Source organism: Juglans regia, chromosome 14 (assembly GCF_001411555.2).
Source record: "Juglans regia cultivar Chandler chromosome 14, Walnut 2.0, whole genome shotgun sequence".
Lineage (NCBI taxonomy): Eukaryota > Viridiplantae > Streptophyta > Magnoliopsida > Fagales > Juglandaceae > Juglans > Juglans regia.
The window spans coordinates 1057071-1069474 of NC_049914.1; the positions used below are offsets into that span (position 1 = coordinate 1057071).

Consider the following 12404-nt stretch of genomic DNA (forward strand, 5'->3'; position numbering starts at 1 on the left):
TTGAGGGTTGAGGCCATAAGCTCATGATGTATATATACTCTTAATTAATATTGTACGTACGATGATCTGTAACGAAAGTTATTGTATATGATCCATCCCATCATCTCATGATCAGACAGCTAGCACAAATTACCTCTAAATATATGCAAGCCATAATTTTCGAAATCAAGTCGATATCCAGCCCAACATGTCCCTATTGAAGCTTGCCTCGCGTAGAGAGAGAGCCAATTGCGGTACTAGTGCTCACGCAGTGTCCAAGGACTAAAGATCGAACAATATATTGCATTATTATTGCCACCAAACCATGTCGAAGCTGCTGGCCCTACGATATATTGTTTTCCGGCCAGCTGCCACCTAACGAAATATTGGATTATTAATTGGACGTACGTACAAGATAATATATATGATCATCTATCTATTATATGTATATACATGTGATACACATGCATGATACTTACAAAGCAGAATAAGGATTGCAATAATTGGGGATGATGATGATGATGATCATGTTCTATCCACAACCCATATAATTAAGATCATTAATATATATATATATATATATATATATATCATCTCATGTTAGATATATTTTGTAATCAGAATGTAATGCTTTAATGGAAGACTCAAATCACATGATTTATACTCTAAAAAAATTAATCAATGATACAATTAGAGCTCCATTAGAATTTTATAAAGAGTGAAAACTTTTCATGCCCAAATAATATGAGATCACATTCACCATCTATTCTTATTCTTATCATATAGAGTATCACAATCTCCCTTTTTTAAATTTCAGACGTCCTCGTCATGCCTATCCATTATAGGTGGCACGGTTAAAATTGCACATTTCTAGTTGGGATAAGCTTTGATACCATTTGTAATGCCTCAATGAAAGACTCAAACCACATGACCTATATTCCAAAATGACTAGTTAATGATATAATTAGAGGCACATTGGAACCTTATAAAGAGCAATAACTTTTCATTCTTAAGCAATGTGCGATTTCATTCACCACCTACTATTATCATTATCATTTGAGATATCACACAGAATATCATTGGAGACTCTTCATTAATATTTGAACCTACCTATATTAATTATCCGCCTTATATATATGGCATGTGCTACACACTTCGATTTTTTTTTTTTTCTTTGGGTTTTGAATATAATATATATTCGGATATTATTGTTTGGTGAGAAGTATGAATTGTAACAAGTGCTGGGGTATTCTAAGAAATACACCAGAATGTACGACGAGCATCATTGCAAGAATAAAACAGCATGGTACTTGATTATATAAAACTGAAGTAATAAACGATAATACGTTAAAGTGGTCGGTCAGGAGCTACATGTCATTAAACTCTTAATTCCGTTTTATTTCGGTTTTTACCAACCCCTATTATTATCATATTGGTAATATGTGATACACCCAAAATGCCCTTATAATTATTAAATGACATAATTGACATTGTGGGGTCTATATAAATTACAACTCTTGGCCGAGAAGATCTCCATCCTCCATTGCCTAAACTTCGACACAAAAGGATCGATGGCTCTCCCTAATGAATTGGAAGCTCTCACCGAGGCCTTCTCTGGTACTACTTTCGTTTTCCTCCTTTTTTCCTCATATTACTTGCATTTCAACTTTCTTTTGGTTTAAAGCCATTCCATTTTAATTCACGTTAGCTCTTCTTTTCTTTTTCTTTTTTTATTTTTAATCCTTTTTTTATGTTTTCGTTCTAATTCCTAGGATTTGTATCAGTCTTTCTTCACTTTCTTCTGTGCAAGGGAAAATGGAATCCATTTTCTCCTTCTTCTGAAGTGTGGAAATTAAAAGCTATCTATTATCCTAACAGTTGGTATACCTATGCAGGGCATGGAATCCACGAGCAGGCATTAGTATCGATATTGGGAAAATGGCATCCCGAAGAAAGGAAATCCTTTCGGAAAGGAAGTCCGCACTTCTTCGTAGAGGACGAACGTAACTTCGAGCGGTGGGATGATCACCATGTCAGGCTTCTTAAGCATGAATTCATGCGTTTTAAGGTGATTTCATTTTATAAACTCTTTTCTCTAGTTTATCGCATTAGTACTATAGTTAACAGTATAAGATTATATTATTTTGTTCAAAAAAAGAAAATAAAATCTTAACTAGTATTTTCAAATTTGAAGGGAAAAAAGTTTCAAGGGCTTTTTAGTAATTTTACCGTTAACAATTTGCAACATTTCAAAAGCTTTTTTTAAAAATTGTTTTATTAATGGTGGCTCCTTAAAAGAATTTGGTATGGCTTGGTCCTCAAAAATTTTAATTCTAACACTATCCCTGATTATACAATTAGGTGTAATCAATTGGGAAAAAAAATCAGATTTTTTTAATTGAGTAATTCTATATACAACTGTGAAGTGTGGAAACGTTGCATAATCACATTGAAAAATAGTACGGTTTACTATTAAAAAATTATTTTTTTTCATATGGGTCTCATGTTTTATTAAATTTTTTCAAAACGATTACACGGCAGTTGCACAATTTGTAAATATATTTTCTCTAAAAAATAATAATAATAACTTGGAACGTGGGAACTATTGAGATAACATGTCTTTTGAATGTTGATCAGAATGCTGTGGTGCTTTGGACAATGCATCCATGGGAAAGGGATGCTAGGTTGGCAAAGGAGGCCTTGATCAAGAAGGGTCCGCAGTCGCATGGCATTCTCATAGAGATCGCATGCACCAGATCAGCTGAAGAGCTTTTGGGAGCAAGGAGGGCCTACCATTCTCTCTTTGACCATTCATTAGAGGAAGATGTTGCCCACCACATCAATGGCAGTGAACGTAAGGTAATTGGTAGCATTAGTGTAATAATCCTATGTATGGGTTTAGGTGAAAGCATATCAAGACTAGCTGATCTAATTGTCTGATGGAATTGAATGGTCTGATTTTAGAGAGAAATAGGAACATCACGTGGACCCCACATATATATTTAATGTCGTATCTATTTCTCTCTGGAAGTGAAATGACTATTTTCTTCTATGCTTTGAACAGCTCTTGGTTGCACTTGTTAGTGCCTATAGGTATGAAGGATCAAAGGTTAACGACGATGCCGCAAAATCTGAGGCTAAAACTCTTTTTAATGCCATAAAAGATGCCAATAAGAGGAAGCCCATTGACGATGAGGAAGTAATAAGGGTGCTGACAACAAGGAGCAAGCCCCACCTCCAAGCAATATATAAGCACTACAAGGAGATTTCTGGCAAGAACATTGATGAGGTATGAGTTACAGAAGCACCAATATTGAAGGAATATGCACTATTAATAACTCTATTGTCAATAATTGAAGGGTCAGTGTTTAAATCACTCCAAAATTTTCATCCATAATTTTTGTTCAGGATCTCGATGCTGATTTGCGGTTAAAAGAGACGGTGCAATGCATATGCACGCCTCAAAAATATTTCAGCCAGGTAATATGGAAGCCACATCCAGATTGCAAGGATATGCAAAATGCAAAGTTACTTAATTTTTTTATTTTTGTAACATTTTTTCCTGAAGGTCTTGAACACTGCACTGAAAAGGGATCTGGACAAGAATACCAAAAAAGCATTGACTCGAGTAATAGTAACCCGAGCCGACACAGATATGAAGGAGATCAAAGAGGAGTACAATACACTATATGGGGTTTCTCTGTCCAAGAAAATTGAAGATACAGCGAATGGGAACTACAAGGATTTCTTGCTCACTTTAATTGCAAGAGGTGGCTAATTGGAAATATGGGAGTTAATGGAATATGATTCATAATAATTGAGTTAGTTCTCTTTTTTTAATCCCGAGATTTTATTAATAATCCTCACTTATAACGAGGAATATCATGATTACATCACAACTATATATCCTTAAAGAAAATCAAAATCTTGCTGGCATGTGTTCTTGTGCTTGTATGAGTTTTACATAAATCAAATGTGGTCAGCCATCCATATGGAACTTTTATTTTGTGTTTAGTCTGTTTCCATTTTGATACAATAAGCAAGCTGGCATAAATTTTCAAATATCTTATTCATCTACTACCCTTTCGTGCCACAAGTATGATTCCCATGGTATTCTCATATTTTCATTCCCAACTATAATTCCCAAATGATTTGTGACTGATTTTCAGATTACAAACAGGTGTGATGGATAATAATTCCCATATAATTATAAGTTTCATGTCGCTGTTTGAGATCATAAACATATTAGTATCTAACACATTGATTAGGGAGGGAAGGGGTGGACCAAGAACATTCAACATTGTATGTTTTCTGGGTTGCAATTGGTACAATTTCTCAATTGATGCCTTAGATCAGAGACTTAATTCCCATTTACTGCACCCTTAAACTAATGTCCTTGACAACAAACTCCTTAACAAAACACTCACCAAAACACTCAAAATTCATACTCCATAGAAATTCAAGGTAAGACCATGAAAAATAAAGACACCCAGCAACAAAGTCCAACTTAGAACGCCACAATTAACCAAATTTATTCTTAAGACTCATAGGAAAGCTTGCATCCATCTTAATCTTCCTTCCCAAGCAAAGTAAGGAGGAAGGCCTTGTAATCTCCTGAAGTTTCTTTGGCCACTGCATGATCAAGGGAAACACTGTTCCTCTGGTAGTAAAGCTCCTTGATGTCCTTCAGGTCCCTCTCTGCCCTCGTTACAATCACACGAGTCAGTGCATCCTCATCAGTCCCATTTTCTTTTATTGCATTGCGTACTGTCTGCAGTATACCCAAGAAAATGCTCCTGGTCATTAATTGGAACTTATTTTATTACTCAAAATTAATCTCTGTTCTATAAAATGTTACCTTTTCAAAATACTTCCTTGGGTCGTTGATGCACCGAATTGCAGCATGCAATGCCTTTTGTAACGTCCCCTCATCGGAATCAACCAGCAAATTCTGGGGAAAAAGGCATGTTCAGATCATCAGTTCTTTATACTATTAAATACTTGTGTTATTTTTGTTAATTAATATATTTTTTAAAAGAGCCCAGAGAATGTTGATACGTACCTTAGTGATGGAAATGCCATGCTCATCTCTGTAGCGGTTGAAAGAGGCGATGAGCTGCGCCTTGCTTCTTGTACTAAGAATCCTGATAACTTCTTCATGATTAAATGCTTTGTCTTTGATAGCATCGTTAAGAATATCAGCTTCAGATTTTGCTACTCTTTCATTGATCTCATGGCCAGCATACCGATAAGCAGTCACTAGGGCTACCAAGAGCTGTAATTGTCACCAAAACCCCTAATTAATTGCTCTATCACCTCAAGTTCGGATAAGAAATTGAGGGGATCTAATTAATTCATATAGAATATACTAACAACAAATAAATGAAAAAATATACATGCCTTGCGCAAATCACCAGAGGTATGAGCAGCCACATCTTCTTCCAAGGAACGCTTGTAGCGATAATGGTAGGCTCGTCTCACAGCCAAGAGGTCTTCAGGCGATAGGATGCATGAAATTTCGATGATAACATGGAAATCAGTCTCAGCTTTCTTGATGGCTACATTTGCCAAAACAGCATCTCTATCTGCTGGATCCAATATCCACCGGTACACCGCTTTCTATATATCATGCATATTTTTCCAAAAAGATTGATCAATTTGTTTATGATTACGGGATAAATCATGTAATTATGATAATCGATCGACTAACCTCAAAATCGCCCGAGAGTTCAGATTCAAGGCGCTTGACGAGATCTTCTTGATAAAGCTCCTCATAAGCTTGCCTTATTTGCTGCCTTTGAACAGCATTTCTATGTCCGAGTATTGAGATTATTGCCTTCTCGTCAGTTCCCCATCCTAACAAGTTATCACGTTTGAAGATCGAGAAAAAGGGCAAAAATGCAGATTAGAACAATTACCATTTCTCACAAATCATGGTTTTTCTTTTGAACATACATAAAAGTGGCATCATTAATGTTATTTTCTTCAGTCCTCAGCAGGGAACGAGAATTATGATGTAAAATGAGGAAAATTATATGAATTTAAAAAGGAAGCCCACGAAATCCAACCACAAATTATATGAATGCTTTTTGATATGTTGAGCATTCACATATCAACACGCGCGTACATATTGCATATGACTTGATCAAAAGATGGCCGGGAAGTTAGACCGATTACTACTACTGACCTCAGTCACCAAAAAAAATATTTCAAAAAATTGGAAAAATCAAAGAACGAACAAGTTAATATTAATTAACCTTGAAAAGTCTTCTGGAGAGCTTGTGCGTCCTCGTGGACAGAAGCGTTTTGGGAAACAATGATGGTCGCCATTGTTAATTAGCTCTCCAATCTCTCTCGACGGAGTATATATAGACTGCTAGCTCATGTGAAGGAGCTTATAATATATATTGCTTTAAGTTCGTATGTTTTAATTTCCCACACGTACAGCCACAGATCCATTAATACAAATATGGAACTTAATTAATACGCTTTTAATTAGTTGGTTTATTGGTTCTTATATATAATATATATATATAATTAATATGTTAGGTGATCAAGCATGACATTTAATTTCTGATATATATTGGGATATTAATTTTGATCATACATGATGGATCAAATTATGAATCTGATCTGTACTGAAACCGTAATTAATTAATTTTCCATCCAGTCAATTAATTAATTAGCATTACTATTAATTATCCTATGCTACAATTAATTTTCCATTCACTCCGAATTATAAATTAATTATGATGATGATGCGTGCAGTATATATATATATATGTTAATAGTTTGAAAATATAGGTTCTTTTCTAAGGAAACTACAAGGAAATTTCCTCTACAATATTCTCATTTAATTAGGAAGTTTCCAAATTTTCATTATATTCTCTAAAATGCTACTAAAGCTTGATAATTAAAATTAAAAACATGAATCCTAGCTAGCTATATATAGTGATCTCTAAATGATAGGGCGCTACGGCATAAGTACGTGGCGCCCTTTCTTTAATTTCTTACATTATCTCTGAATTAGGAACATGATGACGAACTAATTAAAGATGGGTGGATGTAGGTTGTTCAACTATATTTGGTTTATGGACACTTTCAATTTCTTTTTCTTTTTCTTTTTTTTTTTATTTTTTTTCATGTTTTAATGGCCCGTCAAACACTTCAAAAAATTAAATATGTTTAGATTATATATTGCCCCTAGCTACGACATGCATAAGTACACTAGCTAGCATGTATGATCATGTGTTGATTAAGAATATTACCTTTGAAAGCCTTTCGGAGAGCTTCAGCATCTTCCATAGGAGAATGGGTGTCAGGAGCAACGAGGCTGGCGGCCATTGATGATAGATATCGAAGCTTTTTTGAGTTTCTCTTCGACTATCAGTATATAGCTAGAGATGATGATGAATGTGAAGAATACCTTGCCAATGGCTGTCCTATTTATAATACTATGCTCTAGCATCAGAATTAACGCCAAACTCACGCTTATCACGTTAATTTGGACGTTACTTACATCTGATAAAAGACAACACTCAGCATCTCTTCACATGCATGCAGGTCTTTTCCTTCACACCAATCATGAGTATTTTCTTGAGTAACGCCTAAATCGAGGTTTCAAAAAATTCTTCACTCCATTTGAATTAGAAAAATTCTAAACATAAGTCTTATGTTCATGCACACCACTTAAAAATAAATGATTTTATCTTTTTACCCGCATATTTGATATTGAAATAAAATATCAAATATGATGGTAAAAGAATAAAATCACATATTTTTAAATGGTATGTAAAGTGTGGTGCTTCTGTATAGCACGACTCTTTGAATTAATCTCATCTATTCAATTCTCTCCATTTTACTTAGATTTTAAGGAAACGAAATTAAATAAATAAATAGTGGTTAATTAGATGTACGTCTGTCTTCATGCATGGGGAAAAGATTTGTGTTGATTGCGTTAAAAATTTGAGAAAAAAATATTTACAATCGTGAATTATGCAACTGTTATATTATCGTTTTGAAAAAAATAAATAAAACATAAGACTCACATGAAAAAAATTAATTTTTTAATAGTAAATCCTATTCTTTTTCAAAGCAATTATGCAATGATTACATACTTCACGATTGTATATAGAATTACTCTAAAAACTTTTCCCATTATCGGTTTTAAGAGTGTTAAATAATCAACTTTTGCACTGAATAGATTGAATTGATTGTATATCATATTCTGTACGCCAATAGCAAGAAGGACTCCATGGCCCAATGGATAAGGTGCTGGTCTACGGAACCAGAGATTCTGGGTTCGATCCCCAGTGGAGCCGTTCCATCATGTTTTTTTATTTGTTTTTCATTAATGCCTTTTTTCATGTTTCTTCCACCTTATGAATTCATAAACGATGAAACCCAAATAATAAAGAATACTAAACTAGTAATGTTTCTAAAATAATGCTAGATATAGTTATTGGATGTATAAGTCTTGCACTCATTTTAAAAAGAAGTAAAATTCACTATTAAAAAAATCATTTATTCACGTAACACTCTAAGATTGTATCTAACATTACTTTTTCGTTATTTAATGAGAAATTATATTTACAATCGTAAAATGTGTAGAGGCAAAACTAGGATTTGGTGCTTGCGGGAGCAATTAGTAAAGTGTGCCGTATGTATGGGTGAACAGTAACTGACATTTAAGGTCGTAAAGTGTGTCGCTGCCATTTAATATTAATCATATAAAGTTGTTATCTAGGAATAAACTAAATTATTAAAACCACACATCTAAACTTCTCACTTGAACTGTATCGGACTCAAATGAACGATAAAAATTAAGATAAGAATAGCCATGTAAGATTTTTCTGAAGCAAATGATAAAAATTAAGTAAACAAAGACAAACTTTTTTGTTGAATCTAAAATTGAATATTGTAAAGTCTCTATAATATAGATAGAAATAGTTAAGTGAAATTTGTTGTCTTCACTCCTAATTGTTAACTCGATAGTAGTATATATGTATTTATTAACAAAACTAATCCAAAAAAACTAGACAATGGAAGACTTGAAAGAAAAAGTGTAAATAAATAGGAAAAATGAGGTTTAAATTTACCAAATAGCTTATAAAAAGAGACTAAGATATTTTATTGCCTCTCATGAGATGTGAAAACAAAATAAAAATGTGAGATTTTATTAATGACAAAAAATAGGTGAAGTATGAAAAAATTATTGAAAAACTAAAAAAAACCTAGAGAACTAAGTACTAAGTGAGTTTTTTTTTTTTTTTTTTAATATACATTTGGGGAGGGAGGGTTTCGAACCTAAGACCTCTATTTTGGAGGTTGGAGATTTATGTTAATCAGGCCACAGACCTTTAGCGTACTAAATGAGATTTAAAAAAAAAATTAGGGGGTGGGGGAAGGAATTATCTTTATATTAGGACATCTTTAAAAAAAATCATATACTAAAGCATTTTTTCAACTTTTTTTTTTGGGAATCGCCCCCAACCATCAAATATTGTAGGTTCGGAGTATATAAGTGCCGCACAATCTTTTTTTAAAAAAATAAGTTAATACGAGACTCATATGAAAAAAAAGACTAATTTTTTAATAGCAAACTCTATTATTTTTTCAAAATTATTGCATAGCGATTGCGCACTATGCATGTACATTACTCTTATTTAATATTTTTAGCATCTTATTGATTTCCAAATTAACCACATTTGATGGTTTTCACTAATTTTTGTTAAAATTGCCAAGGATGCTAATATATTATGATCATCTCACTATTTAATTGTTTTTTATTTTTTATTTTCATGGATAGTGGAAACACATATGTGAGTGATGAAAAACAAGCCCTTCTTCGCCACCCACTTCTCTTATCTTCCTCCATCTTCTTTCTTACTTCTCCACTGCCACCATAATTCTTTTTATATTCTTCTATTTCTTGTGGTGACAATTTATTTTCGTCTATTTTCTATAATCTTCTCGCTCTCTTTCTCATGACTGCCGCAATATATTTCTCCATCACCATAATTATCGGAATTATTATTTGCGATCGAGCTTTTACAAATGGCATAGATCGATATGATCTTATACAACCAAATTATTAGAAAATGGTTTATGTCATCAACCAAATACTTAAACAAAATTATTTTTAAAATATATATATACTATATTAAAGATATCTTATAAATAATTTTAAGTTGAACCAAATAAAGTCTTTAGCTAATAATTAAAGCAAATATTATCAAATCAAAACCACTTTAATAACATAAATCAAAGAGACAGTGTTTTTTTTTAACCTAAAATAAAAAAAAATAACAGAAAATGTAAAAGATATATAGAAAAATAACAAATTACAGCTTGGAAAGCTGTAGATCCTCATTTTTAACCTTAAAGGAAATAAAAAAATGTAAACACCGAGACTGTAGTGGTGCGTGAGGGACACGTGCCACCCTGGAAGTTCAGCGGAATGTCAAGTCTGAAGAAACTGATGATCCTGATTCTAGAAAAGTCGTGTGTGGTGGTGATAGAGCTCTCCTTGCGGTGGCGCATGGATGTCCCTCGTTCACTTTGGGCCGCACGTGTGGTTCACGCGTCGCTCCATTCGACGAGATTCTTCGTCTGTTTGAAGAATCGGCACATTGGGAATCTTGTGGTGAGGCATGGTGGTTGCTTGGTTCCGGAGAACAATAGATCTACATTTCACCCAATTGTAAACGAAAAAGCAAACAAAATCAGAAAAATAAATAAATAAATAAATAAGAGGGAGGAGGGAAGGAGGAGCCAAAGCTCCAACCCCTTCCTCTGGTCTAATTTTTTTTTTTTTTTTTGAATGGGGGGACTGCTGTGTAGAGAGAAAAGGGAGAGAGCGAAATGTTAATACTAGATATAATTATTAGTGTATAATCCTGCACTCCTTTTAAAAAGAAGTAAGATCAACCATTAAAAAAATCATTTATTTATGTAGATCTCAAATTTAACCACTTTTTTTTTTTTAAAAGAGTGCGAGACTTGTACTTTAAGACTGTATCTAAAATTACTTATTCATTATTTAATGAGAAATTATATTTTTAGTCGTGGATTGTGCAAGCAATGCACAATCTTTTTTTAAAAAAGTGAGTTAATATGAGACTCATATGAAAAAAAAATTAATTTTTTAATAGTGAACTCTATTTTTTTTTCAAAACGATTGCGCGACGTTTGTACACTATACATATAGCATTATTTAATATTTTTAGCATCTTATTGATTTCCAAATTAACCACATTTGATGGTTTTCACTAATTTTTGTTAAAATTGCCAAGGATACTAATCTATCATGATCATCTCACTATTTATTTGTTTTTTTATTTTTTATTTTCAAGGATAGTCGAAACATATATGTGAGTGATGAAAAACAAGCCCTTCTTCACCATCCACTTTTCTTATCTTCCTCCGTCTTCTTTCTTACTTCTCCGATCTCTTCACTACCACCATAAATTCTTTTTATATTCTTCTATTTCTTGTGGTGACAATTTATTTTCGTCTATTTTCTATCATCTTCTCGCTCTCTTCCTCATAACTATCGCATTCCTCCACCATAATTATCGTAATTATTTTTGCCATTGAGCTTTTACAAATGGCATAGATCGATATCTTATACAACCAAATTATTAGAAAATGGTTTGTCATCAACCAAATGAGAAAATATATTTACAACTGTAAATTATGCAACCGTCGCGTAATCGTTTTGAAAAAAAGTAAATAAAATATGAGACTTATATGAAAAAAAATTAATTTTATAATAGTAAATCTTACTCTTTTTCAAAACGATTACGCAACGTTTACGCAACGTTTACGCACTTCACGATTGTATGTAGAATTACTTCAACCAAATACTTAAAAAATATATATTTAAAATATATATTATATTAAAAATATCTTATTAATAATTTTAAGTGGAACCAAATAAAAGTCTTTAGCTAATAATTAAAGCAAATATTATCAAATCAAACCACTTTAATAAGAGGATAATGAGTAAGCCGGAGTCAAAAATGGTGTTGCACATGGCCATTATCACCTAATTAATTAACTCTGCCCTTAAATAAATAAATAAAAAAAAAAAACTAAGGTGAACTAGACTCACAAAAGCAAGGCCATGGCCCACTCGGCCCGACTGAGAGCGACCTCCTCCACAAATTAGATCCACCCATTGGGCCCACTTGAAATGAAACGCAAATGAACCGAATAAAATTTATTTTTTCCATTAAATTTCCGAAATGAAATTCAAATCCAGCTCCAGCGAATCACGTGCGAGCATAAGATCGTTCTCTCCTGGCCACAAGTACAGATACGCCCCGGACACGTGTAGCCCAACTCCACCAATCACAAACCCACGTGACATCACGTGCTCCCTAACTCCGGAAAACTCCGTTTCACTGTGTGGTATCTTGGCT

At 33.2% G+C, this 12404-nt stretch overlaps 2 protein-coding genes and 1 non-coding gene across 4 annotated transcripts; 2 read left to right on the forward strand and 1 right to left on the reverse strand.

Moving 5' to 3' along the window:
- The first annotated feature begins 1515 nt into the window (after nucleotides 1-1515).
- Nucleotides 1516-4043, forward strand: LOC109005725 (annexin D4-like). Its single transcript, XM_018984769.2, has 6 exons — nucleotides 1516-1596; nucleotides 1875-2047; nucleotides 2617-2838; nucleotides 3044-3268; nucleotides 3388-3459; nucleotides 3548-4043. The coding sequence occupies exons 1-6, from the start codon at nucleotides 1551-1553 to the stop codon at nucleotides 3755-3757; spliced, it is 948 nt and encodes a 315-aa protein (XP_018840314.2). The 5' UTR covers nucleotides 1516-1550; the 3' UTR covers nucleotides 3758-4043.
- Nucleotides 4044-4259: 216 nt separating this feature from the next.
- On the reverse strand, nucleotides 4260-7391 carry LOC109005723 (annexin-like protein RJ4). 2 transcript variants are annotated; one of them, XM_018984767.2, is made up of 6 exons: nucleotides 7248-7391; nucleotides 5690-5835; nucleotides 5380-5598; nucleotides 5042-5254; nucleotides 4838-4930; nucleotides 4260-4750 (listed from the first exon to the last, which is right to left on the reverse strand). In XM_018984767.2, exons 1-6 carry the CDS (start codon nucleotides 7321-7323, stop codon nucleotides 4547-4549), a joined length of 951 nt encoding a protein of 316 aa, XP_018840312.2. In that variant the 5' UTR covers nucleotides 7324-7391; the 3' UTR covers nucleotides 4260-4546. The 2 variants fall into 2 exon arrangements, with proteins under 2 accessions (XP_018840312.2, XP_018840313.2); XM_018984768.2 differs by lacking the exon at nucleotides 7248-7391 and adding an exon at nucleotides 6237-6411.
- An 835-nt stretch (nucleotides 7392-8226) lies between these two features.
- On the forward strand, nucleotides 8227-8300 carry TRNAR-ACG. The gene has a single exon. It is a non-coding gene; the product is annotated as a tRNA-Arg (tRNA).
- Nucleotides 8301-12404: the final 4104 nt, after the last annotated feature.

What these genes read in the sequence shown, in the direction of transcription:
- LOC109005725 (XM_018984769.2), top strand. Translation starts at nt 1,551, where the DNA reads ATGGCTCTCCCTAATGAATTGGAAGCTCTCACCGAGGCCTTCTCTG. An exon ending in TCTCACCGAGGCCTTCTCTG is followed by an intron (nt 1,597 to 1,874) that starts GTACTACTTTCG and finishes ATACCTATGCAG; the next exon opens with GGCATGGAATCCACGAGCAG. An exon ending in CTGGCAAGAACATTGATGAG is followed by an intron (nt 3,269 to 3,387) that starts GTATGAGTTACA and finishes ATTTTTGTTCAG; the next exon opens with GATCTCGATGCTGATTTGCG.
- LOC109005723 (XM_018984767.2), bottom strand. Translation starts at nt 7,323, where the DNA reads ATGGCCGCCAGCCTCGTTGCTCCTGACACCCATTCTCCTATGGAAGAT. An exon ending in AACTCTCGGGCGATTTTGAG is followed by an intron (nt 5,599 to 5,689) that starts GTTAGTCGATCG and finishes CATGATATATAG; the next exon opens with AAAGCGGTGTACCGGTGGAT. An exon ending in ATGGCATTTCCATCACTAAG is followed by an intron (nt 4,931 to 5,041) that starts GTACGTATCAAC and finishes CTTTTTCCCCAG; the next exon opens with AATTTGCTGGTTGATTCCGA.